The sequence below is a fragment of the Pseudophryne corroboree genome, chromosome 2, assembly GCF_028390025.1.
Source record: "Pseudophryne corroboree isolate aPseCor3 chromosome 2, aPseCor3.hap2, whole genome shotgun sequence".
In the NCBI taxonomy this organism is placed as follows: Eukaryota; Metazoa; Chordata; class Amphibia; order Anura; family Myobatrachidae; genus Pseudophryne; species Pseudophryne corroboree.
The window spans coordinates 57,457,490-57,485,234 of record NC_086445.1 but is presented as its reverse complement, the minus strand read 5'-3'; the positions used below and the strand labels follow the sequence as shown (position 1 = coordinate 57,485,234).

The window sequence follows — 27,745 nt, the reverse complement described above, 5'->3', positions numbered from 1 at the left end:
GGCTTCCAGGCTTGACCACCGTCCTTGGAAGGTCACCCCCTGAGGCTCGCATCCGATGTTAGCAGGACCCAGTCCTGAATCCCGAACCTGCAGCCTTCCAGGAGGTGAGGAAATTGGAGCTACCAGAGGAGTGAAATCCTTGCCCTTGGCGAAAGACGAATTCTCTGATGCATGTGGATGTGGAATCCCAACCACTTGTCCAGTAGGTCCAGCTGGAAGGTCCGAGCATGAAACCTCCCGTACTGGAGAGCCTCGTAAGAGGCCAGCATCTTTCATAATAGGCGAATGCATTGATGTACCGACACCCGGGGTGGCTTCAAGACATCCCGGACCATGGATTGGATCACCAACGTCTTGTCCCACGGAAGAAACACTTGCTGCACTTCCGTATCCAGGATCATTCCCAGAAATGACAATCTCTGGGTGGGTTCCAAATGTGACTTCGGAGAATTCAGAATTCACCCGTGACTCTGAAGCAGTCGCGTTGTGAGAACAATGGACTGCAGCAGCTTTTCCCTGGACGATGCCTTTATCAGGAGATCGTCCAAATAAGGAATGATGTTCACACCCTGCTTGCGGAGTAGCATCATCATTTCCGCCATCACCTTGGTAAACACCTCGGTGCTGTTGAGAGGCCGAATGGCAGGGCCTGGAACTGAAAATGACAGTCCAGCAACGCGAAGCGGAGATAAGCCTGACGAGCCAGCCAGATCGGGATGTGAAGGTACGCATCCTTGATATCCAGTGATACCAGGAATTCCCCCTCTTCCAGACCTGATATCACTGCCGTGAGAGACTCCATCTTGAACTTGAACTCCTTTAGAAAGGGGTTCAATGATTTTAGGTTCAGAATGGGCCTGACCGAACCATCCGGTTTCAGTACCACGAAAAGGTTCGAATAATAACCCTTTGTCAGCATGTGCGGTGGTACCGGCACAATGACTCGTGCCTCCACCAGCTTTTGGACAGCACCTAGAAGCACTGTGCTGTCCTGCAATAGAGTCGGTAAGACAGACTTGAAAAAACGATGAGGAGGGAGACTTTGAAATTCCAGCCTGTATCCCTGAGATACAATATCTACACCCAGGGATCCAGGCCGGACGATACCCAGACATGACTGAACTGTCTGAGTCTCAGTCCCTCAGGCCCCACCTTCGGGCCTTTCCGTCCACCGTCATGCGGAGGACTTTAGGGTACCTGAAGTGAAGCAGGCTTTTGTTCTTGAGAACCTGCGGCGGCAGGCTTCTTGGATTTAACCTTACCTCCCCTGAAGAAGAAGGTGTTGGATGATTTGGCCTTTCTGGTCTTGTTGGGCCGAAAGGACTGATGCGTAGCTGAGGAGAAGGATCTCTTCGGAGCAGGTGCTGCTGAGGGAAGATACGGAGACTTACCCGCTGTAGCGGTAGATATCGACGTGTCTAGGGCTTCCCCAAAGAGAGCCTGGCCTGTATAGGGCAGCGACTCCACACTTCTTCTGGATTCCGCGTCAGCCGACCACTGGCGGAGCCACATTCCCCGACGAGCTAAAACAGACATGGAAGAAATTCCCGCAGCCATGGAACCCAGGTCTTTCATTGATTCTACCATAAAACCTGCAGAATCATGAATGTTGCGTAAATACAGTGCAACGTCATCCCTATCCATCGTATCCAAATCCTCCATTAAGGCAGCCGACCATTTCACTATTGCCTTTGCAATCCATGCACTAGCAATAGTGGGACGCAACATTGCCCCTGAAGCAGTGTACACTGATTTCAGAGTATTATCAATTTTCCTATCTGCCGGCTCCTTTAAGGCGGTAGATCCCGGCACCGGTAAAACCACCTTCTTTGAGAGTCTGGATACAGATGCGTCAACAATTGGCAGGTTTTCCCACTTTTTCCTATCCTCCTCAGGGAAAGGAAAAGCTACCAGAATACTCTTAGGGATCTGAAACTTCCTTTCAGGATTCCAGGCCTTTTCAAATATAGCATTCAGCTCTTTTGACGCAGGGAAGGTTAGCGAGGCTTTCTTGTTTTCAGTGAAAAAAGCCTCCTCAACCTGCTCAGGTGTGGTATCATTTACATTTAACACATCCCTGATAGCCTCTATCAACAATTGCACCCCCCTTGCCAGAGATGCGGACCCCCGCAAAACATCCCCATCTGTAGTGTCAGAATCGGTATCCGTGTCGTCTTGTGTTACCTGCACAAGCGCACGTTTGTGGGGGTATATAGCAGGGTGTCCCGAGGTACCAGACAAGGGCCACACAGCCATAGAGGTCTGCAATACCTGGGTTGCAGATTCATTACTGGCAACCCTGTCAGAAATCTGAGAAATCCAAGTCTTGATAGAGGAAAACCACTCTGGTTCCCTTGCTGGAATCTGTGCTAAACCAGTGCTACCCTGATTATATGGAATGGGATCATCCTGGGATGATAAATCCTCTGCAGCATATGACACTGTATCCCTAGATATTGCTGCTGGTGACCACCAGACACACCACACACACACAGGATGGGGTAAGACAGAGTTTCCGCCCCAAGAATGGCAAGAGAGAGACAGAGATTGGAGTCAACCCACACACAGCGCTTTACATAAGGAGAAAACCCCTTTTCAGCGCTGACTTGTGCTCCTTAATAGGACACACAGTCAAACTATCAGCCTCCCCTCCCTTCTACAACCCCCCTGGTACCGTATTTTTTCAGTAATCTGGAGCTACTGTGGAGGGACCAGGATCTTCCTTCAGCTAACAGCATGCAGGAAAATGGTGCTGGAACGCTGCAGGGTCCGCTCTGAGGAGAAGCTCTGCACCCGTCATGGCGCTGTCTTCCCGCTCTTCTGCATTTGAAAACTGGTCTGAGGAGTTGTGCTGGCTGGGATCCCTGGGGCCCGACAGGCTTGCTGACCAGTGTGAAAGGTAAGCACTGGCCCAGGGCGCCCCCCACAGCGCCGCACAGTGTGCCTCTGGTACCGTCCGGGAGCGCCGTTAATACTGCCCTCCCTCCCCTGTTGCCGCTATCTTCACACCGGCTCCCCGCTTGCTAGGGGGGGGGGGGGGGTCGGTGACTAATTCACTACTGCTTCAGCTCTGTAAGGGGTCGGCGGCATGCTGATGGGGTGAGCTGCTCCCCTGCGGCGGAGACCGATCTGCCCCTCTGGAGCTCAGTGTCCAGCAGCGGAGAGAGAGAGGAGTGTGAATGTGTGTCCATGTAGTGAAACCCTCCCGGAAGTAGCTTCCAGCAGACCCCCTACCCAGTGCTGCGTCGCTCACAATAAAGTTTTGGGTTTTTTAAATACAAAATTGGGCACAAGGTATGCAAGTTTTTTTGAACTCACGCCCAACTGAATTCCCCCCTATAGATTTATCTCTCCTCTGTTCTTACAGTCATTCGAAGAAACACTGAATATATATGTTTTCTTTATATTTCTGAGAATATTATATATCACTTGAATAATCACAGACTTCTGATAACTAATTACATGTAATGTTGGGTCTTATTATTGTCTGGAAGACAGGCATTTCCAATGTCCCCTATTATGCTGAGCTGTAACACCACTAATACCCCTTTCAAACATAAGCCTATAAGCCGGGTTTTTGCACATGGTCGCACAACGACTCGGGTCCGGTGAATGTGTGAAAGGTCCAACACTGGTCGCTATCAGAGTTTTCCCCGGGACTTGCACCTGGGTCAACAACCCGGCTTATGTCTGAAAGGTGCGACCCAGGTCACGCCTAAAAGAAATTCACTGGCTAGGGACAGTAGCATTTGGAGATTGCATAATCGCCAAGCTCCCACTGAAAACCGGAAGACCCGGGTTCGGTGTGACGAGGGATGACACGGGAATAACCCGGGTCGTCACCAATGTGTGAGAGAGTTAACCCCGGCTTCAAGAGATGCTCTATGTCCCGGGTTCGAAGCCGGAGCTATATGTCTGAAAGGGGTATTACTGGGGTATAAACTAAGGACAAGCCCTACTCATACTTGTTCTTCAGCAGCACAGAGTGTATCAGGAGATGAGTGATGTGTCAGTGAGGACAGGGCTGCATGTGACAGGGACAGTGACATGATGAGAGGAGGGGAATGGAGGCAACAGGAAGCCACAGACTGAGCGTTATATAGTGGAAGGAGCAGGGTCCCCAGCAGCACAGAGTATATCAGGAGATGAGTGATGTGTCAGTGAGGACAGGGCTGCATGTGACAGGGACAGTGACATGATGAGAGGAGGGGAATGGAGGCAACAGGAAGCCACAGACTGAGCGTTATATAGTGGAAGGAGCAGGGTCCCCAGCAGCACAGAGTATATCAGGAGATGAGTGATGTGTCAGTGAGGACAGGGCTGCATGTGACATGATGTGAGGAGGGGAATGGAGGCAGCAGGAAGCTACAGACTGAGAGTTATATAGTGGGAGGAGCAGGGTACCCAGCAGCACAGAGTATATCAGGAGATGAGTGATGTGTCAGTGAGGACAGGGCTGCATGTGACAGGGGCAGTGACATGATGTGAGGAGGGGAATGGAGGCAGCAGGAAGCCACAGACAGAGTTATATAGTGGGAGGAGCAGGGTCCCCAGCAGCACAGAGTATATCAGGAGATGAGTGATGTGTCAGTGAGGACAGAGCTGCATGTGACAGGGGCAGTGACATGATGTGAGTAGGGGAATGGAGGCAGCAGGAAGCCACAGACTGACAGTTATATAGTGGGAGGAGCAGGGTCCCCAGCAGCACAGAGTATATCAGGAGATGAGTGATGGGCCAGTGAGGGCAGGGCTACATGTGACAGGGACATGATGTGAGGAGGAGAATGGAGGTAGCAGGAAGCCACAGACTGAGAGTTATATAGTGGAAGGAGCAGCGTCCCCAGCAGCACAGAGTATATCAGGAGATGAGTGATGTGTCAGTGAGGACACGGCTGCATGTGACAGGAGCAGTGATATGATGTGAGGAGGGGAATGGAGGTAGCAGGAAGCCACAGACTGAGAGTTATACAGTGGGAGGAGCAGGGTCCCCAGCAGCACAGAGTATATCAGGAGATGAGTGATGTGTCAGTGAGGACAGAGCTGCATGTGACAGGGACAGTGACATGATGTGAGGAGGGGAATGGAGGCAGCAGGAAGCCACAGACTGAGGGTTATATAGTGGAAGGAGCAGGGTCCCCAGCAGCACAGAATATATCAGGAGATGAGTGATGGGCCAGTGAGGGCAGGGCTACATGTGACAGGGACATGATGTGAGGAGGAGAATGGAGGCAGCAGGAAGCCACAGACTGAGAGTTATATAGTGGAAGGAGCAGGGACCCCAGCAGCACATAGTATATCAGGAGATGAGTGATGTGTCAGTGAGGACAGGGCTGCATGTGACAGGGGCAGTGACATGATGTGAGGAGGGGAATGGAGGCAGCACATAGTCACAGACTGACAGTTAATAAGAATTTACTTACCGATAATTCTATTTCTCATAGTCCGTAGTGGATGCTGGGGACTCCGTAAGGACCATGGGGAATAGCGGCTCCGCAGGAGACTGGGCACATCTAAAGAAAGCTTTAGGACTATCTGGTGTGCACTGGCTCCTCCCCCTATGACCCTCCTCCAAGCCTCAGTTAGGATACTGTGCCCGGACGAGCGTACACAATAAGGAAGGATTTTGAATCCCGGGTAAGACTCAAACCAGCCACACCAATCACACCGTATAACCTGTGATCTGAACCCAGTTAACAGCATGATAACAGAGGAGCCTCTGAAAGATGGCTCACAACAATAATAACCCGATTTTTGTAACAATAACTATGTACAAGTATTGCAGACAATCCGCACTTGGGATGGGCGCCCAGCATCCACTACGGACTATGAGAAATAGAATTATCGGTAAGTAAATTCTTATTTTCTCTAACGTCCTAAGTGGATGCTGGGGACTCCGTAAGGACCATGGGGATTATACCAAAGCTCCCAAACGGGCGGGAGAGTGCGGATGACTCTGCAGCACCGAATGAGAGAACTCCAGGTCCTCCTCAGCCAGGGTATCAAATTTGTAGAATTTAGCAAACGTGTTTGCCCCTGACCAAGTAGCTGCTCGGCAAAGTTGTAACGCCGAGACCCCTCGGGCAGCCGCCCAAGATGAGCCCACCTTCCTTGTGGAATGGGCTTTTACAGATTTTGGCTGTGGCAGGCCTGCCACAGAATGTGCAAGCTGAATTGTACTACAAATCCAACGAGCAATAGTCTGCTTAGAAGCAGGAGCACCCAGCTTGTTGGGTGCATACAGGATAAACAGCGAGTCAGATTTCCTGACTCCAGCCCTCCTGGAAACATATATTTTCAGGGCCCTGACAACGTCTAGCAACTTGGAGTCCTCCAAGTCCCCAGTAGCCGCAGGCACCACAAATAGGTTGGTTCAGGTGAAACGCTGAAACCACCTTAGGGAGAAACTGAGGACGAGTCCTCAATTCCGCCCTGTCCGAATGGAACATCAGATAAGGGCTTTTTTAGGATAAAGCCGCCAATTCTGACACGCGCCTGGCCCAGGCCAGGGCCAACAGCATGACCACTTTCCATGTGAGATATTTTAACTCCACAAATTTAAGTGGTTCAAACCAATGTGACTTTTTTGGAACCCAAAACTACATTGAGATCCCAAAGTGCCACTGGAGGCACAAAAGGAGGCTGTATATGCAGTACCCCTTTTACAAACGTCTGAACTTCAGGGACTGAAGCTAGTTCTTTTTGGAAGAAAATTGACAGGGCCGAAATTTGAACCTTAATGGACCCCAATTTCAGGCCCATAGACACTCCTGTTTGCAGGAAATGTAGGAATCGACCCAGTTGAATTTCCACCGTCGGGCCTTACTGGCCTCGCACCACGCAACATATTTTCGCCAATTGCGGTGATAATGTTTTTGCGGTTACATCCTTCCTGGCTTTGATCAGGATAGGGATGACTTCATCCGGAATGCCTTTTTTCCTTCAGGATCCGGCGTTCAACCGCCATGCCGTCAAACGCAGCCGCGGTAAGTCTTGGAACAAACAGGGTCCTTGCTGGAGCAGGTCCCTTCTTAGAGGTAGATGCCACGGATCCTCCGTGAGCATCTCTTGAAGTTCCGGTTACCAAATCCTTCTTGGCCAATCCGGAGCCATGAATAGTAAGAATTTACTCACCGGTAATTCTATTTCTCGTAGTCCGCAGTGGATGCTGGGAACTCCGTAAGGACCATGGGGAATAGCGGGCTCCGAAGGAGGCTGGGCACTCTAGAAAGATCTTAGACTACCTGGTGTGCACTGGCTCCTCCCACTATGACCCTCCTCCAAGCCTCAGTTAGGTACTGTGCCCGGACGAGCGTACACAATAAGGAAGGATTTTGAATCCCTGGTAAGACTCATACCAGCCACACCAATCACACCGTACAACTCGTGATGTGAAACACAGTTAACAGTATGAAACAATAGAGCCTCTCAACAGATGGCTCAACAATAACCCGATTTAGTTAACAATAACTATGTACAAGTAATGCAGATAAACCGCACTTGGGATGGGCGCCCAGCATCCACTACGGACTACGAGAAATAGAATTACCGGTGAGTAAATTCTTATTTTCTCTAACGTCCTAGTGGATGCTGGGAACTCCGTAAGGACCATGGGGATTATACCAAAGCTCCCAAACGGGCGGGAGAGTGCGGATGACTCTGCAGCACCGAATGAGAGAACTCCAGGTCCTCCTCAGCCAGGGTATCAAATTTGTAGAATTTTGCAAACGTGTTTGCCCCTGACCAAGTAGCTGCTCGGCAAAGTTGTAAAGCCGAGACCCCTCGGGCAGCCGCCCAAGATGAGCCCACCTTCCTTGTGGAATGGGCATTGACAGATTTTGGCTGTGGCAGGCCTGCCACAGTATGTGCAAGCTGAATTGTACTACAAATCCAACGAGCAATAGTCTGCTTAGAAGCAGGAGCACCCAGCTTGTTGGGTGCATATAGGATAAACAGCGAGTCAGATTTTCTGACTCCAGCCGTCCTGGAAACATATTTTCAGGGCCCTGACAACGTCTAGCAACTTGGAGTCCTCCAAATCCTTAGTAGCCGCAGGCACCACAATAGGCTGGTTCAGGTGAAACGCTGACACCACCTTAGGGAGAAACTGGGGACGAGTCCTCAATTCTGCCCTATCCATATGGAAATCAAATAAGGGCTTTTACAAGACAAAGCCGCCAATTCTGATACTCGCCTGGCAGAAGCCAAGGCCAATAACATAACCACCTTCCATGTGAGATATTTCAGATCCACGGTTTTTAGTGGTTCAAACCAAAGTGATTTTAAGAAAACTCAACACCACGTTGAGATCCCAAGGTGCCACAGGAGGCACAAACGGGGGCTGACTATGCAGCACTCCTTTTATAAATGTCTGAACTTCAGGTACTGAAGCTAGTTCTTTTTTGAAAGAAAATCGACAGAGCCGAGATCTGTACCTTAATGGAACCCAATTTAAGGCCCATAGTCACTCCTGCTTGCAGGAAATGCAGAAATCGACCTAGTTGAAATTCCTCTGTTGGGGCCCTTTCGGCCTCACACCATGCAACATATTTTCGCCATATGCGGTGATAATGAGTTGCTGTAACCTCTTTCCTGGCTTTAGTAAGCGTAGGAATTACTTCTTCCGGAATACCCTTTTCCTTCAGGATCCGGCGTTCAACCGCCATGCCGTCAAACGCAGCCGCGGTAAGTCTTGGAACAGACAGGGCCCCTGCTGCCGCAGGTCCTGACTGAGTGGCAGAGGCCATGGGTCCTCTGATATAAATTCTTGAAGTTCTGGGTACCAAGCTCTTCTTGGCCATCCACGAGTATCGTTCTTACTCCTCGCCTTCTTATTATTCTCAGTACCTTTGGTATGAGAGGCAGAGGGGAGAACACCTAAACCGACTGGTACACCCACGGTGTTTACCAGAGCGTCCATAGCTATCGCCTGAGGGTCCCTTGACCTGGAGCAATATCTTTTATAGCTTTTTGTTAAGGCGGGACGCCATCATGTCCACCTGTGGCCTTTCCCAATGGTGTACAATCCTATTGGAAGACTTCTGGAGGAAGTCCCCATTCTCCCGGGTGGAGGTCGTGTCTGTTGAGAAGATCTGCTTCCCAGTTGTCCACTCCGGGAATGAACACTGCTGACAGTGCTAACACATGATTTTCCGCCTATCGGAGAATCCTTGTGGCTTCTGCCATCGCCATCCTGCTTTTTGTGCCGCCCTGTTGATTACATGGGCGACTGCCGTGATGTTGTCTGATTGGATCAGTACCGGCTGGTTTTGAAGCAGAGGCCTTGCTGGCCTCAGGGCATTGTAAATGGCCCTCAGATCCAGAATATTTATGTGTAGGGAAATAACCTGACTTGACCAAAGTCCCTGGAAGTTTCTTCCCTATGTGACTGCCCCCCAGCCTCAAAGGCTGGAATCCATGGTCACTAGGACCTAGTCCTGTATGCCGAACCTGCGGCCCTCTTGAAGATGGGCACTCTGCAGCCACCACAGTAGAGATACCCTGGTCCTTGGAGACAGGGTTATCAGCCTATGCATCGGAAGATGCGATCCGGACCACTTGTCCAACAGGTCCCTCTGAAAAGTTCTTGTATGGAACCTGCCTAATGGGATTGCTTCGTAAGAAGCTACCATTTTTCCCAGGACTCGCGTGCAATGATGCACCGCTACCTATTTTGGTTTCAGGAGGTCTCTGACTAGAGATGACAACTCCTTGGCTTTCTCCTCCGGGAGAAACACTATTTCTGGTTTATGTCCAGAACCATCCCCAGGAACAGTAGACGTGTCATAGGAACCAGCTGTGACTTTGGACTGTTTAGAATCCACCTATGCTGTTGTAGCACTTTCCAAAATAGTGCTACCCCGACTACCAACTGCTCCTTGGACCTCGCCCTTATAACGAGATTGTCCAATTACGGGATAATTACAACTCCCTTTTTTCGAAGGAGTATCATCATTTCGGCCATTACCTTGATAAAACACCCTCGGTGCCATGTACAGTCCAAACGGCAGTGTCTGGACTTGGTAATGGTAATCCTGTACCACAAATCTGAGGTACTCCTGGCGAGGATGGTAAATGGGGACATGCAGGTAAGCATCCTTGATGTCCCGGGATACCATGTAATCCCCCTCGTCCAGGCTTGCAATAACCGCCCTGAGCGATTCCATCTTGAACTTGAATTTTTTTATGTTCAAGGATTTTAAATATAAAATGGGTCACACCGAACCATGCGGTTTCGGTACCCCAACCCGTGTGGAATAGTAACCCCGTCCTTGTTGACGTAGGGGCACCTTGAGTATTACCTGCTGGGAATACCGCTTATTAATTGCCTCTAGCACAGCCTCCCTGCTTGAGGGAGTTGTCAGCAAGGCATATTTTAGGAAACGGCTGGGGGGAGACATCTCTAATTCCAGCTTGTACCCCCTGAAATACTACTTGGAAGAAACAGGGATCCACCTGTGAGCGAGCCCACTAATTGCTGAAATTTTTGAGGCAGCCCCTCACCGTACCTGGCTACACCTGTGGAGCACCCGCGTCATGGTGTGTACTCACAGGAGGCGGGGGAAGAATCTTGATTCTGGGAACAGGCTGACTGGTGCAGCTTTTTCCCTCTACCCTCGTCTCTGTACAGAAAGGAAGCGCCATTTGACCCGCTTGCTTTTCTGAAGCCGAAAGGACTGTACCTTTTTCTGTGAGGAAACCTGAGGTAAAATTATTTCTTCCCAGCAGTTGCTGTGGATACGAGGTCCCAGAGACCATCCCCAAATAATTCCTCACTCTTATAAGGCTCTCTATGCGCTTTTTAAGTCAGCATCACCTGTCCAGTGACAGGTCTCTAATACCCTCCTGACAGAATGGACATTACATTTATTTTGGATGCCAGCCGGCAAAATATCCCTCTCCCATATATAAGACAACGTCTTTAATATGTTTTTATGTTTGCCAACTATTATCCCTGTTTGACAGGGTCACCAACCACGCTGCAGCAGCACTATCTGCAGGTCTCAGTCTAGTACCTGAGTGTGTAAATACAGACTTCAGGATAGCCTCCTGTTTTTTTTATCAACAGGTACCTATTAAAGTGGCCGTATCCTAAGACGGCAGTGCCACCTTTTTTGACAAACGTGTGAGCGCCTTATCCACCCTAGGGGATATCTCCCAGCGTAACTTATCCTCCTGGCGGGAAAGGGTACGCCATCAGTAACTTTTTATAAATTACCAGTTTCTTAACGGGGGAACCCACGCTTTTCACACACTTCATTTATTCATCTGATGGGGGAACAAAACACTGCCTGTTTTTTCTCCCCAAACCTAAAACCCATTTATAGAGGTTAAAGTCAGAAATGTATAACACATTTTTTATTGCCGGGATCAAGTCACGGATTGGATTGTGTATATGTCTCCACCTTGTCGACACTGGAGTCAGACTCCGTGTCGACATCTGTGTCTGCCATCTGAGAGAGCGGGCGTTTTTGAGCCCCTGATGGCCTTTGAGACGCCTGGGCAGGCGCGGGCTGCGAAGCCGGCTGTCCCACAGCTGTTACGTCATCCCTTTTATGTAAGGAGTTGACACTGTCGGTTAATACCTTTTACCTCTCTATCCACTCTGGTGTCGGCCCCACAGGGGGCGACATCACATATATCGGCCTCTGTTCCGTCACCATATAAGCCTCCTCATTCAACATGTCGACACAGCCGTACCGACACACCGCAGACACACAGGGAATGCTCTAAACGAGGACAGGACCCACAAAAGCCCTTTGGGGGGACAGAGTGAGAGTATGCCAGCACACACCAGAGCGCTATATACTGCAGGGACTAACTGAGTTATGTCCCCTATAGCTTTATATATATATATATAATGTATACTGCGCCTAAATTTAGTGCCCCCTCTCTCTTTTTTTAACCCTTGTAGACAGCAGGGGAGAGCCAGGGAGCTTCCCTCCAACGGAGCTGTGAGGGAAAATGGCGCCAGTGTGCTGAGGAGATAGGCTCCGCCCCTTTTTCGCGGCCTATTCTCCCATTTTTTATGGACTTCTGGCAGGGGTATTTACCTCATATATAGCCCCTGGGGCTATATATTGAGGTATTTTTGCCAGCCAAGGTGTTTTTATTGCTGCCTCAGGGCGCCCCCCCCCAGCGCCCTGCACCCTCAGTGACCGGAGTATGAAGTGTGTGAGAGGAGCAATGGCGCACAGCTGCAGTGCTGTGCGCTACCTTGGTGAAGACTGAGTCTTCATGCCGCCGATTTTCCGGACCATCTTCTTGCTTCTGGCTCTGTAAGGGGGACGGCGGCGCGGCTCCGGGACCGAACATCAAGGCTGGGCCTGCGGTCGATCCCTCTGGAGCTAATGGTGTCCAGTAGCCTAAGAAGCCCAATCCGGCTGCAAGCAGGCGAGTTCGCTTCTTCTCCCCTTAGTCCCTCGCTGCAGTGAGCCTGTTGCCAGCAGGTCTCACTGAAAAGAACAAATTCTAAGACTATAACTTTCTAAGAGCTCAGGAGAGCCCCTAGTGTGCATCCAACCTCGGCCGGGCACGAAATCTAACTGAGGCTTGGAGGAGGGTCATAGTGGGAGGAGCCAGTGCACACCAGGTAGTCTAAGATCTTTCTAGAGTGCCCAGCCTCCTTCGGAGCCCGCTATTCCCCATGGTCCTTACGGAGTTCCCAGCATCCACTAGGACGTTAGAGAAATAGTGCTTACTCCTCTCCATCTTATCAATCTCAGTACCTTGGGTATGAGAGGCAGAGGAGGGAACACATACCCTGACTGGTACACCCACGGTGTTACCAGAGCGTCTACAGCTATTGCCTGAGGGTCCCTGGACCTGGCGCAATACCTGTCGAGTTTTTCCCAACGGTTTATAATCATGTGGAAGACTTCTGGGTGAAGTCCCCACTCTCCCGGGTGGAGGTCGTGCTGAGGAAGTCTGCTTCCCAGTTGTCCACTCCCGGAATGAATACTGCTGACAGTGCTATCACATGATTTTCCGCCCAGCGAAGAATCCTTGCAGCTTCTGCCATTGCCCTCCTGCTTCTTGTGCCACCCTGTCTGTTTACGTGGGTGACTGCCGTGATGTTGTCCGACTGGATCAACACCGGCTGACCTTGAAGCAGAGGTCTTGCTAAGCTTAGAGCATTGTAAATGTCCCTTAGCTTCAGGATATTTATGTGAAGTGATGTCTCCAGGCTTGACCATAAGTCCTGGATATTCCTTCCCTGTGTGACTGCTCCCCAGCCTCGCAGGCTGGCATCCGTGGTTACCAGGACCCAGTCCTGAATGCCGAATCTGCGGCCCTCTAGAAGATGAGCACTCTGCAACCACCACAGGAGGGACACCCTTGTCTTGGTGACAGGGTTATCCGCTGATGCATCTGAAGATGCGACCCGGACCATTTGTCCAGCAGGTCCCACTGGAAAGTTCTTGCGTGGAATCTGCCGAATGGGATTGCTTCGTAGGAAGCCACCATTTTACCCAGAACCCTTGTGCATTGATGCACTGAGACTTGGCTCGGTTTTAGGAGGTTCCTGACTAGCTCGGATAACTCCCTGGCTTTCTCCTCCGGGAGAAACACCTTTTTCTGGACTGTGTCCAGGATCATCCCTAGGAACAGAAGACAAGTCGTCGGAACCAGCTGCGATTTTGGAATATTGAGAATCCAACCGTGCTGCAGCAACACTACCTGAGATAGTGTTACACCGACCTCCAACTGTTCCCTGGATCTTACCCTTATCAGGGAATCGTCCAAGTAAGGGATAACTAAAATTCCCTTCCTTTGAAGGAATATCATCATTTCGGCCATTACCTTGGTAAAGACCCAGGGTGCCGTGGACCATCCATACGGCAGCGTCTGAACTGATAGTGACAGTTCTGTACCATAAACCTGAGGTACCCTTGGTGAGAAGGGTAAATTTTGACATGAAGGTAAGCATCCTTGATGTCCCGAGACATCATGTAGTCCCCTTCTTCCAGGTTCGCAATCACTGCTCTGAGTGACTCAATCTTGAATTTGAACCTCTGTATGTAAGTGTTCAAAGATTTTAGATTTAGAATCGGTCTCACCGAGCCGTCCGGCTTCGGTACCACAACAGTGTGGAATAATACCCCGTTCCCTGTTGCAGGAGGGGTATCTTGATTTCTCTAACGTCCTAAGTGGATGCTGGGGACTCCGTAAGGACCATGGGGAATAGCGGCTCCGCAGGAGACTGGGCACATCTAAAGAAAGCTTTAGGACTATCTGGTGTGCACTGGCTCCTCCCCCTATGACCCCCCTCCCAGTTAGATCTTTGTGCCCGAACGAGAAGGGTGCACACTAGGGGCTCTCCTGAGCTTCTTAGTGAAAGTTTTTAGTTTAGGTTTTTAATTTTCAGTGAGACCTGCTGGCAACAGGCTCACTGCATCGAGGGACTAAGGGGAGAAGAAGCGAACTCACCTGCGTGCAGAGTGGATTGGGCTTCTTAGGCTACTGGACATTAGCTCCAGAGGGACGATCACAGGCCCAGCCATGGATGGGTCCCAGAGCCGCGCCGCCGGCCCCCTTACAGAGCCAGAAGACAGAAGAGGTCCGGAAAATCGGCGGCAGAAGACATCCTGTCTTCACCAAGGTAGCGCACAGCACTGCAGCTGTGCGCCATTGCTCCTCAGCACACTTCACACTTCGGTCACTGAGGGTGCAGGGCGCTAGGGGGGGGCGCCCTGAGCAGCAATAAAAACACCTTGGCTGGCGAAAATACATCACATATAGCCCCCAGGGCTATATGGATGAATTTTAACCCCTGCCAGAATCCATAAAAAAGCAGGAGAAAAGTCAGCGAAAAAGGGGCGGAGCCTATCTCCTCAGCACACTGGCGCCATTTTCCCTCACAGCTCCGTTGGAGGGAAGCTCCCCTGGCTCTCCCCTGCAGTCACTACACTACAGAAAGGGTTAAAAAAGAGAGGGGGGCACTAATTAGGCGCAGTATTAACAATACAGCAGCTATAAGGGGAAAAACACTTATATAAGGTTATCCCTGTATATATATAGCGCTTTGGTGTGTGCTGGCAAACTCTCCCTCTGTCTCCCCAAAGGGCTAGTGGGGTCCTGTCCTCTGTCAGAGCATTCCGTGTGTGTGCTGTATGTCGGTACGTTTGTGTCGACATGTATGAGGAGAAAAATGATGTGGAGACGGAGCAGATTGCCTGTAATAGTGATGTCACCCCCTAGGGGGTCGACACCTGAGTGGATGAACTGTTGGAAGGAATTACGTGACAGTGTCAGCTCTGTATAAAAGACAGTGGTTGACATGAGACAGCCGGCTACTCAACTTGTGCCTGTCCAGACGTCTCATAGGCCGTCAGGGGCCCTAAAGCGCCCGTTACCTCAGATGGCAGATATAGACGCCGACACGGATACTGACTCCAGTGTCGACGGTGAAGAGACAAATGTGACTTCCAGTAGGGCCATACGTTACATGATTGAGGCAATGAAAAATGTTTTACACATTTCTGATAATACGAGTACCACCAAAAAGGGGTATTATGTTCGGTGAGGAAAAACTACCTGTAGTTTTCCTGAATCTGAGAAATTAAATGAGGTGTGTGATGATGCGAGGTTTTCCCCCGATAACAACTGATAATTTCTAAAATGTTATTGGCATTATATCCTTTCCCGCCAGAGGTTAGGGTGCGTTGGGAAACACCCCCTAGGGTGGATAAAGCGCTCACACGCTTGTAAGGGCTCTACCCTCACCTGAGATGGCCGCCCTTAAGGATCCTGCTGATAGAAAGCAGGAGGGTATCCTAAAATGTATTTACACACATACTGGTGTTATACTGCGACCAGCAATCGCCTCAGCCTGGATGTGCAGTGCTGGGTTGGCGTGGTCGGATTCCCTGACTGAAAATATTGATACCCTAGATAGGGACAGTATATTTTTGCCTATAGAGCATTTAAAAGATGCATTTCTATATATGCGTGATGCACAGCGGAATATTTGCCGACTGGCATCAAGTCTAAGTGCGTTGTCCATTTCTACCAGTAGAGGGTTATGGACACGTCAGTGGTCAGGTGATGCGTATTCCAAACGGCATTTGGAAGTATTGCCTTAATAAGGGGAGGAGTTATTTGGGGTCGGTCTTTCAGACGTGGTGGCCACGGCAACAGCTGGGAAATCCACGTTTGTACCCCAGGTCGCCTCTCAACATGAGAAGACGCCGTATTATCAGGCGCAGTCTTTTCGTGGACAAGCGGGCAAAATGTTCCTCATTTCTGCCCCGTGACAGAGGGAGAGGAAAAAGGCTGCAGAAATCAGCCAGTTCCCAGGAACAGAAACCCTCTCCCGCCTCTGCCAAGCCCTCAGTATGACGCTGGGGCTTTACAAGCAGAATCAGGCACGGTGGGGGGCCCGTCTCAATGAATTTCAGCACGCAGTGGGCTCACTTGCAAGTAGACCCCTGGATCCTTCAGGTGATATCTCAGGGGTACAAATTAGAATTCGAGACGTCTCCCCCTCGCCGTTTTCCTAAAGTCGGCTTTACCGATGTCTCCTTCTGACAGGGAGACAGTTTTGGAAGCCATTCACAAGCTGTATTCCCAGCAGGTGATAATCAAGGTACCCCTCCTGCAACAGGGAACGGGGTATTATTCCACACTGTTGTGGTACCGAAGCCGGACGGCTCGGTGAGACCGATTCTAAATCTAAAATCTTTGAACACTTACATACAGAGGTTCAAATTCAAGATTGAGTCACTCAGAGCAGTGATTGCGAACCTGGAAGAAGGGGACTACATGATGTCTTGGGACATCAAGGATGCTTACCTTCATGTCAAAATTTACCCTTCTCACCAAGGGTACCTCAGGTTTATGGTACAGAACTGTCACTATCAGTTCAGACGCTGCCGTATGGATGGTCCACGGCACCCCGGGTCTTTACCAAGGTAATGGCCGAAATGATGATATTCCTTCGAAGGAAGGGAATTTTAGTTATCCCTTACTTGGACGATTCCCTGATAAGGGTAAGATCCAGAGAACAGTTGGAGGTCGGTGTAGCACTATCTCAGGTAGTGTTGCGGCAGCACGATTGGATTCTCAATATTCCAAAATCGCAGCTGGTTCCGACGACTTGTCTTCTGTTCCTAGGGATGATCCTGGACACAGTCCAGAAAAAGGCGTTTCTCCCGGAGGGGAAAGACAGGGAGTTATCCGAGCTAGTCAGGAACCTCCTAAAACCGAGCCAAGTCTCAGTGCATCAATGCACAAGGGTTCTGGGTAAAATGGTGGCTTCCTACGAAGCAATCCCATTCGGCAGATTCCACGCAAGAACTTTCCAGTGGGACCTGCTGGACAAATGGTCCGGGTCGCATCTTCAGATGCATCAGCGGATAACCCTGTCACCAAGGACAAGGGTGTCCCTCCTGTGGTGGTTGCAGAGTGCTCATCTTCTAGAGGGCCGCAGATTCGGCATTCAGGACTGGGTCCTGGTGACCACGTATGCCAGCCTGCGAGGCTGGGGAGCAGTCACACAGGGAAGGAATATCCAGGGCTTATGGTCAAGCCTGGAGACATCACTTCACATAAATATCCTGAAGCTAAGGGCCATTTACAATGCTCTAAACTTAGCAAGACCTCTGCTTCAAGGTCAGCCGGTGATGATCCAGTCGGACAACATCACGGCAGTCACCCACGTAAACAGGCAGGGTGGCACAAGAAGCAGGAGGGCAATGGCAGAAGCTGCAAGGATTCTTCGCTGGGCGGAAAATCATGTGATAGCACTGTCAGCAGTATTCATTCCGGGAGTGGACAACTGGGAAGCAGACTTCCTCAGCACGACCTCCACCCAGGAGAGTGGGGACTTCACCCAGAAGTCTTCCACATGATTATAAACAGTTGGGAAAAACTCGACAGGTATTGCGCCAGGTCAAGGGACCCTCAGGCAATAGCTGTAGACGCTCTGGTAACACCGTGGGTGTACCAGTCAGTGTATGTGTTCCCTCCTCTGCCTCTCATACCCAAGGTACTGAGATTGATAAGATGGAGAGGAGTAAGCACTATATTCGTGGCCAAGAAGGACTTGGTAACCGGAACTTCAAGAGATGCTCACGGAGGATCCGTGGCCTCTACCTCTAAGAAGGGACCTGCTCCAACAAGGACCCTGTCTGTTCCAAGACTTACCGCGGCTGCGTTTGACGGCATGGCGGTTGAACGCCGGATCCTGAAGAAAAAAAAAGGCATTCCGGATGAAGTCATCCCTATCCTGATCAAAGCCAGGAAGGATGTAACCGCAAAACATTATCACCGCATTTGGCGAAAATATGTTGCGTGGTGCGAGGCCAGTAAGGCCCGACGGAGGAAATTCAACTGGGTCGATTCCTACATTTCCTGCAAACAGGAGTGTCTATGGGCCTGAAATTGGGGTCCATTAAGGTTCAAATTTCGGCCCTGTCAATTTTCTTCCAAAAAGAACTAGCTTTAGTCCCTGAAGTTCAGACGTTTGTAAAAGGGGTACTGCATATACAGCCTCCTTTTGTGCCTCCAGTGGCACTTTGGGATCTCAATGTAGTTTTTTGGGTTCCAAAAGTCACATTGGTTTGAACCACTTAAATCTGTGGAGTTAAAATATCTCACATGGAAAGTGGTCATGCTGTTGGCCCTGGACTGGGCCAGGCGCGTGTCAGAATTGGCGGCTTTATCCTGTAAAAGCCCTTATCTGATTTTCCATTCGGACAGGGCGGAATTGAGGACTCGTCCTCAGTTTCTCCCTAAGGTGGTTTCAGCGTTTCACCTGAACCAACCTATTGTGGTGCCTGCGGCTACTAGGGACTTGGAGGACTCCAAGTTGCTAGACGTTGTCAGGGCCCTGAAAATATATGTTTCCAGGACGGCTGGAGTCAGAAAATCTGACTCGCTGTTTATCCTGTATGCACCCAACAAGCTGGGTGCTCCTGCTTCTAAGCAGACTATTGCTCGTTGGATTTGTAGTACAATTCAGCTTGCACATTCTGTGGCAGGCCTGCCACAGCCAAAAATCTGTAAATGCCCACTCCACAAGGAAGGTGGGCTCATCTTGGGCGGCTGCCCGAGGGGTCTCGGCTTTACAACTTTGCCGAGCAGCTACTTGGTCAGGAGCAAATAAGTTTGTAAAATTCTACAAAATTGATACCCTGGCTGAGGAGGACCTGGAGTTCTCTCAATTGGTGCTGCAGAGACATCCGCACTCTCCCGCCCGTTTGGGAGCTTTGGTATAATCCCCATGGTCCTTACGGAGTTCCCAGCATCCACTAGGACGTCAGAGAAAATAAGAATTTACTTACCGATAATTCTATTTCTCGTAGTCCGTAGTGGATGCTGGGCGCCCATCCCAAGTGCGGATTGTCTGCAATACTGGTACATAGTTATTGTTACCAAAAAATCGGGTTATTGCTGTAGTGAGCCATCTTTTCTAGAGGCTCCTCTGTTATCATGCTGTTAACTGGGTTCAGATCACAAGTTGTACGGTGTGATTGGTGTGGCTGGTATGAGTCTTACCCGGGATTCAAAATCCTTCCTTATTGTGTACGCTCGTCCGGGCACAGTATCCTAACTGAGGCTTGGAGGGGGGTCATAGGGGGAGGAGCCAGTGCACACCAGATAGTCCTAAAGCTTTCTTTAGATGTGCCCAGTCTCCTGCGGAGCCGCTATTCCCCATGGTCCTTACGGAGTCCCCAGCATCCACTACGGACTACGAGAAATAGAATTATCGGTAAGTAAATTCTTATTTATCACCTGCTGTTCCAAAACTGTCTCCCTGTCAGAAGGAGACATCGGTAAAGCCGACTTTAGGAAACGGCGAGGGGGAGACGTCTCGAATTCTAATTTGTACCCCTGAGATATCACCTGAAGGATCCAGGGGTCTACTTGCGAGTGAGCCCACTGCGCGCTGAAATTCATTGAGACGGGCCCCCCACCGTGCCTGATTCTGCTTGTAAAGCCCCAGCGTATACTGAGGGCTTGGCAGAGGCGGGAGAGGGTTTCTGTTCCTGGGAACTGGCTGATTTCTGCAGCCTTTTTCCTCTCCCTCTGTCACGGGGCAGAAATGAGGAACCTTTTGCCCGCTTATCCACGAAAAGACTGCGCCTGATAATACGGCGTCTTCTCATGTTGAGAGGCGACCTGGGGTACAAACGTGGATTTCCCAGCTGTTGCCGTGGCCACCAGGTCTGAAAGACCGACCCCAAATAACTCCTCCCCTTAATAAGGCAATACTTCCAAATGCCGTTTGGAATACGCATCACCTGACCACTGACGTGTCCATAACCCTCTACTGGTAGAAATGGACAACGCACTTAGACTTGATGCCAGTCGGCAAATATTCCGCTGTGCATCACGCATATATAGAAATGCATCTTTCAAATGCTCTATAGGCAAAAATATACGGTCCCTATCTAGGGTATCAATATTTTCAGTCAGGGAATCCGACCACGCCAACCCAGCACTGCACATCCAGGCTGAGGCGATTGCCGGTCGCAGTATAACACCAGTATGTGTGTAAATACATTTTAGGATACCCTCCTGCTTTCTATCAGCAGGATCCTTAAGGGCGGCCATCTCAGGAGAGGATAGAACCCTTACAAGCGTGTGAGCGCTTTATCCACCCTAGGGGGTGTTTCCCAACGCACCCTAACCTCTGGCGGGAAAGGATATAATGCCAATAACATTTTAGAAATTATCAGTTGTTATCGGGGGAAACCCACGCATCATCACACACCTCATTTAATTTCTCAGATTCAGGAAAACTACAGGTAGTTTTTCCTCACCGAACATAATACCCCTTTTTGGTGGTACTCGTATTATCAGAAATGTGTAAAACATTTTTCATTGCCTCAATCATGTAACGTGTGGCCCTACTGGAAGTCACATTTGTCTCTAAACCGTCGACACTGGAGTCAGTATCCGTGTCGGCGTCTATATCTGCCATCTGAGGTAACGGGCGCTTTAGAGCCCCTGACGGCCTATGAGACGTCTGGACAGGCACAAGCTGAGTAGCCGGCTGTCTCATGTCAACCACTGTCTTTTATACAGAGCTGACACTGCCACGTAATTTCTTCCAACAGTTCATCCACTCAGGTGTCGACCCCCTAGGGGGTGACATCACTATTACAGGCAATCTGCTCCGTCTCCACTCATTTTTCTCCTCATACATGTCGACACAAAAGTACCGACATACAGCACACACACAGGGAATGCTCTGATAGAGGACAGGACCCCACTAGCCCTTTGGGGAGACAGAGGGAGAGTTTGCCAGCACACACCAGAGCGCTATATATATACAGGGATAACCTTATATAAGTGTTTTTCCCCTTATAGCTGCTGTATAGTTAATACTGCGCCTAATTTGTGCCCCCCTCTCTTTTTTAACCCTTTCTGTAGTGTAGTGACTGCAGGGGAGAGCCAGGGAGCTTCCCTCCAACGGAGCTGTGAGGGAAAATGGCGCCAGTGTGCTGAGGAGATAGGCTCCGCCCCCTTATCGGCGGCCTTATCACCCGTTTTTTTATGTATTTTGGCAGGGGTTAAATGCATCCATATAGCCCAGGAGCTATATGTGATGCATTTTTTGCCATCCAAGGTGTTTATTATTGCGTCTCAGGGCGCCCCCCCCAGCGCCCTGCACCCTCAGTGACCGGAGTGTGAAGTGTGCGGAGAGCAATGGCGCACAGCTGCAGTGCTGTGCGCTACCTTGTTGAAGACAGGACGTCTTCTGCCGCTGATTTTCCGGACCTCTTCTGCCTTCTGGCTCTGTAAGGGGGCCGGCGGCGCGGCTCTGGGACCCATCCAAGCTGGGCCTGTGATCGTCCCTCTGGAGCTAATGTCCAGTAGCCTAAGAAGCCCAATCCACTCTGCACGCAGGCGAGTTCGCTTCTTCTCCCCTTAGTCCCTCGATGCAGTGAGCCTGTTGCCAGCAGGTCTCACTGAAAATAAAAAACCTAAACTAAAACTTTCACTAAGAAGCTCAGGAGAGCCCCTAGTGTGCACCCTTCTCGTTCGGGCACAGAGATCTAACTGAGGCTTGGAGGAGGGTCATAGGGGGAGAAGCCAGTGCACACCAGATAGTCCTAAAGCTTTCTTTAGATGTGCCCAGTCTCCTGCGGAGCCGCTATTCCCCATGGTCCTTACGGAGTCCCCAGCATCCACTTAGGACGTTAGAGAAATATAGTGGAAGGAGCAGGGTCCCCAGCAGCACAGAGTATATTAGGAGATGAGTGATGTGCCAGTGAGGACAGGGCTGCATGTGACAGGGGCAGTGACATGATGTGAGGAGGGGAATGGAGGCAGCATATAGTCACAGACTAACTGTTATATAGTGGAAGGAGCAGGGTCCCCAGCAGCACAGAGTATATCAGGAGATGAGTGATGTGCCAGTGAGGACAGGGCTGCATGTGACATGATATGAGGAGGGGAATGGAGGCAGCAGGAAGCCACAGACAGAGTTATATAGTGGAAGGAGCAAAGTCCCCAGCACCACAGAGTATATCAGGAGATGAGTGATGTGTCAGTGAGGACAGGGCTGCATGTGACAGGGGCGGTGACATGATGTGAGGAGGGGAATGGAGGCAGCAGGAAGTCACAGACTGAGAGTTATATAGTGGAAGGAGCAGAGTCCCCAGCACCACAGAGTATATCAAGAGATGAGTGATGTGTCAGTGAGGACAGGGCTGCATGTGACAGGGCAAGTGACATGATGTGAGGAGGGGAATGGAGGCAGCAGGAAGTCACAGACAGAGTTATATAGTGGAAGGAGCAGGGTCCCCAGCAGCACAGAGTATATCAGGAGATGAGTGATGTGTCAGTGAGGACAGGGGCAGTGCCATGATGTGAAGAAAGGAAGGGAGGCAGCAGGAAGCCAAAGACTGAGAGTCTTTGCTTTCACTGTGTGGCACCATCTTCCCAAAGTTATCACTGAGAAGATGGCGCCGTGGAGGAGGATGGTCCCACTTACTGGATCAAGGTAAGTCCACCCCTCCACACCAGGTTCCTCCAACAAGACCGGTATCGGGTAATAAGAATGAGAATCTCATGCATTCTACCACTACAATATATTGTTCGTGTATCTGCACACTCTATCCACTTTGTCACAAAATCCACAATTTAAATATTAACTTGATGTTTCTTATTTCCTAATACGACATTGGCAGGAGCTGGAGTTCTCAGAAGAGCTAAATTAATAAAACAAGTGATGCAAATGAATGAAGAATTCTGGACTATGCTATAAAAACGCTATTGTTTTAGAAGCGTGACATAGAATACTCAGCGGAGACATCTACTTAAGAGGGGCCAAACATAAGGACACAGCATAGGGGCTATAGGACAGCGGTGTAATGCAAAAGTCAGAGCTGACCTGCTACCCACAAACAACACAAGATGTGGGTACGACCAACACATTACGGAACAGTACTATAAATTCTTACATACTTCTGCAAGCAGAAAAGCATTTGAAAATGCAGAAACGGCTTGATTCAGAGATGACGGCTATAGCAAGACGTTGTGTATTTGGAAGCTGCAGGAGGTGTCTGCAGTAGAAAGACGCCCACTGCCATCTTCTGCTGCATCTGTAGACGCCGCATTGGATCATCTGCGTGTTGCTCAGGATGGGCGGTGTTTTCATGTTGTCGGGGCCAATGGCGCTGTATAGGGAATATGCAGACCCTGACCTCAGCACGCCTACAAAATGGGGCAGACACAACACCGTTTTGTAAAATGCTCCCCGACGCTGCCCCTCCCCCAAACGGCTGCAGACTGTCACTTACCTGACATCTGCAGCTGCACTGTGTCTGACGACGCAGGGCCCAGTCTGCGCACGCGCAATTTAATATACATCGGAGATGTAGATAAACCATTGGGTTTAATTGGGCTAATTCAGACCTGATCGCTAAGCTGCGTTTTCGTACAGCGGGCAATCAGGTCTAAACTGCGCATGCGTATGCACCGCAATGCGCAGGCGCGTCCCACGGGTACAAAACGGATCACCGCTCAGCGATAGGTTTGTTCGAAGAATCCATTCGCCACGGCTGATCGCAAGGAGATTGACAGGAAGAGGGCGTTTGTGGGTGCCAACCGAGTGTTTTCTGGGAGTGGTTGGAACAACGCAGGCGTGTCCAAGCGTTTGCAGGGAGGGTTCCTGACGTCACTTCCGGGACTGGACAGGCTGAAGTGTTCGCAGCGGCTGAGTAAGTCCTGAGCTGCACAGAAACTGCACAAAATCTGTTTGTACAGCTCTGCTACACATGCGATCACACACTTGCAATGCGAAAATACACTCCCCTATGGGCGGCAACTGTGTGAACGCAGGACTGCAAAAAAAAAAAAAACCCTAGCGAGTGATCAGCTCTGAATTAGCCCCAATGTGCGCAGATATCATGCATATAAACTGTGCCCTCTGGTGGCCAATTTAGTATTACACAAAAGAAGAGATGAAGATTTCCTACCTGCTGCTTGTGCGTATCAGCCTGGAGAAGCAGTCCGGACAAGCGGGATACGTGAAGCTGCTGTTCTGGATGGAGAGCACAGTGCCGACAAGGAGCCTCTTGGTGCCATTCATACAGGTGTTATGGTTTCTATAGAGTGGGGGATGGGAGAGACTTCAGCATTAAAGGAGGGAAAGAAAAATAAATAGAATATACCCTACATGATGAGAAACGTGATTTGTGGGCCAGACTGTGAAACGAAAATGTTAATTTACACTACCCTCCTGCACCTTCTCCCCATCACACCAGTGGCTTTATATTTGTATCATATTTCTGGATTACGCTTTCTGTGCAGGAGTAAATCAGTGAATTGGCTCTGTAACAACTGAAGGTAATTGCTGTTATTACTTTACAGCTGCCGGCAAAGGGTGCCAATTTCCGTTGCCATGGTGTTTAAACGCCAGCAACGGCAGCCCGTTTCACACCCTTCACCTGATGGTGTAGGGAACACAGCCGGGCGAAGGATTCGCCAGCAACTGAATTCCCCCCTAACTCTTTTTAAAAAATGGAAAAAAAAAAACTTTTGATTTAAGCATTCCACAAAAAGTGCCGGCATCATATAGGAGCTCAGAACTAAATTCCAGCAAAAATAAAAAATGTTCCGCTTTAAATTGATAAAAAAGCAAATGTTCCATACGCCTAGCAGCATTAGTCACATACAGACTGAGATATGGTGAAATACATGGAAATATGGAGACACACCCAGGGGCTAAAGCCCAGATCACATATCGTCCCGTTCCACCTGGGGGGAGTTCTATTGTTTTCTCATGCCTGCAGCTCCTGTTTAAAGTGACGGGTGGTAATCAACTGTTTTTGCCATTGGGTTCCAGTGCCACGGGCGCCTATTACTTATGGGTGCCCAAAAGCCCAACTTTCCGCTCGCCACCTCAGGAACAGCTCCCTCAATAAAGGATGTTGCGTTATCAGGAACAAGGAGAGACGGGATACGTTTAATTTACCGGCTGCCGGGATCCCAGCGGTCAGGACACAAGACACCGGAATCCCGATGCACCAGGGCTATTCCCACTCGTGGGTGTCTACGACACACAGAGTGGGAATAGATTGTGTGGCGAGTGCGCCCGCAAGGGGACTCTTAGCACTTGCCCCGCTACTGGCATTTTGGCGGGCGGGATGCGCTGACAGGATATGGACAGCCAGCATCCCGTCCGCCGGTAAGCCATACCGAACTCGGGGAGACCATGTACACGGACAGCAATAGCTTTTCAAGAGCAGCACAATTTACTACACAAAAACAATGAAACATGAACTAAGGAACCCATTTTAGTCCTGTAGTGACGTCATGACATTACTGGAGTCTGCGGCCAATCACACACAGGTGGGGGAGTGGCTTTGCAGCCATTCCCTCACCACTGACTCCTAGTACACGATGCGGACCCGCTGCTGACTCCCAGGACTCACCACTGACTCCCACGGACCCGCTAGACCCCTTCGCCAACATGCCAGACCCCCCAGACACGTCCGCATAACAGGTAATCTGTTATCCGTAAAAATCCCATATCCGGAATGCTCCTGGTCCCGAGATTCCGGATATAGGATACTCTACCTACTGTCATTATTTGCAGATGTGCTCCGATAAGCAGCTGTCCTGTCCAAAGTTTTGCCATTAATAGTAGCTGCCTGGTAGAATTTGTGCTCTGTGAGGCAATGTCAACTACCACCTAGTCATATATTTACTAACACCCCTTTCCACGTAGCTGAAATGCAGCCATTTCTCTCCGGAGCACGCCTGTTCCAATTACGGCTTGTTATTGAACCCCCCTAATATCTATACTCCGCACACGCACATTTAAGATGGTTGGCTAAGTGACTTCAGCAGACCATGAGGCTCTTGGTACCTGTAGCAACACCTTCTCTAGTAAAGTATCTTACCAAGGTGGTGGTGTCATTTTATATAAACAAAAAAGGTAATGTTGGCCCCATGTATGTATATAAAAGGAATACACAATATTACTGTTGCAAACACCAGGGGCCTATTTATTATTAATTACGATTGACCCTCGCAGGATCTGACTCGCTGCGAGTCGCGTTGGCAGATCCAAATCTACTGGAGCAATTCAGTACTGATCTGGTGCGGGGGATAGCGACCTGAAAAGCAGCTGTCACTCAACCCTACCACTGCTACAGTCGACGCTTATTAGTTGCATTGACGTATTCCTCCGGTAGTGTTACTGGGCATGCGTGAAGCGAGTTCACGCATGAACATGGTAAGGTCCGGAGGAGGCAAGGGATCCAATGGATCCCTCTTTGCCAACTGTATCTACTTCAAAAAAAAGTGCGGCTGAGCAGCATCTGAAGATGGAGTCCGTACACGCAGTCATGCTCGGAAAACGTTCAGCTTTTTGAGCATGATGAACAGTTGCGGGCACGCCGGGGCACTAAAGGCGAGTGGCTCCTGTACATTAAACATGCGAAAACTACCGTTTCCACATATAAAGGACCATTTCACCTTGATGAATACCCCCTTTGACAAAATCTGCTTTTAAACGATGGAATTCTGCATGTTTTCTAGCGGCAGACGGCAACCTTTCTACACATAACACAGAGAGCGTTACAGGCACAATTGGCCCCAACTCATGGCTGGACGCTAAGTCGATGTTTTTGCAATCAAACGATTATCTGTAAACCGTGCGTGCACCAAAGACACGTAACAACTGATTTGCGATTACGCTCGCAGCGAGGATTCATCCGTAAGTGACTGACAGGAAGCTGACATTTGGCAAGAGGTAACAGGGAGTGGCGGCAAAAACGTGGGACCGTTTTTTGGGGTGTGTGTCAGCTGGATTCTCAGTTGCGGCGGCCACTCTGAGTGTCCACAGACTTACTCAGTGGCGGATGTTCCCCGGATCTGCGCCGATGCTGCAAAGGCTCCAATGGGTGTCTCTATACAAATCCCAGCGGCTGTAGCATTAGCATATTTCCGCACATCCCCTTAGACACAGATTGCATATGCGGCAGCATTAGTGCACAGCTATGGACCAGGCCCAATGCCCACGATTGTTTGGGGGAAACAGAGAACCCCTCCCCCCCAATATGAATTATAAACCAGTCATGGAAAATAAGTGTTGCTCAGATCTGTGATCAGCCCCTGCAAGGAGCAGTAAGGTGATATAAGCCTCATCTAAGGCATCCTGCGCCTCTTCAGCTCCTGTGGGACTACAAGTCCCAGCATAACACTTCTACCCGCGACTGGCATGCTCCACAGCCGTGTGATAAGGGAGAGCTGCCCTAGTGTCTATGGTGATATTACACTGAAT

The 27,745-nt window shown here is 50.0% G+C and overlaps 1 protein-coding gene across 3 annotated transcripts in view; it reads right to left on the bottom strand.

Annotated features, from left to right (window-relative positions):
* The window catches only part of DDIAS (DNA damage induced apoptosis suppressor), a 53,600-nt gene that overhangs the window by 25,618 nt on the left and 237 nt on the right, over nucleotides 1-27,745 (bottom strand). For 2 of the 3 annotated variants that reach the window (XM_063951331.1, XM_063951329.1), the window contains exon 2: nucleotides 24,432-24,560. In XM_063951331.1, the coding sequence (XP_063807401.1) occupies nucleotides 24,432-24,544 (113 nt within the window). In that variant the 5' untranslated portion in view covers nucleotides 24,545-24,560. Of the gene's footprint in view, nucleotides 1-24,431; nucleotides 24,561-27,313; nucleotides 27,744-27,745 lie in introns of those variants that run through there. The other variant, XM_063951330.1, reaches the window with a different exon arrangement.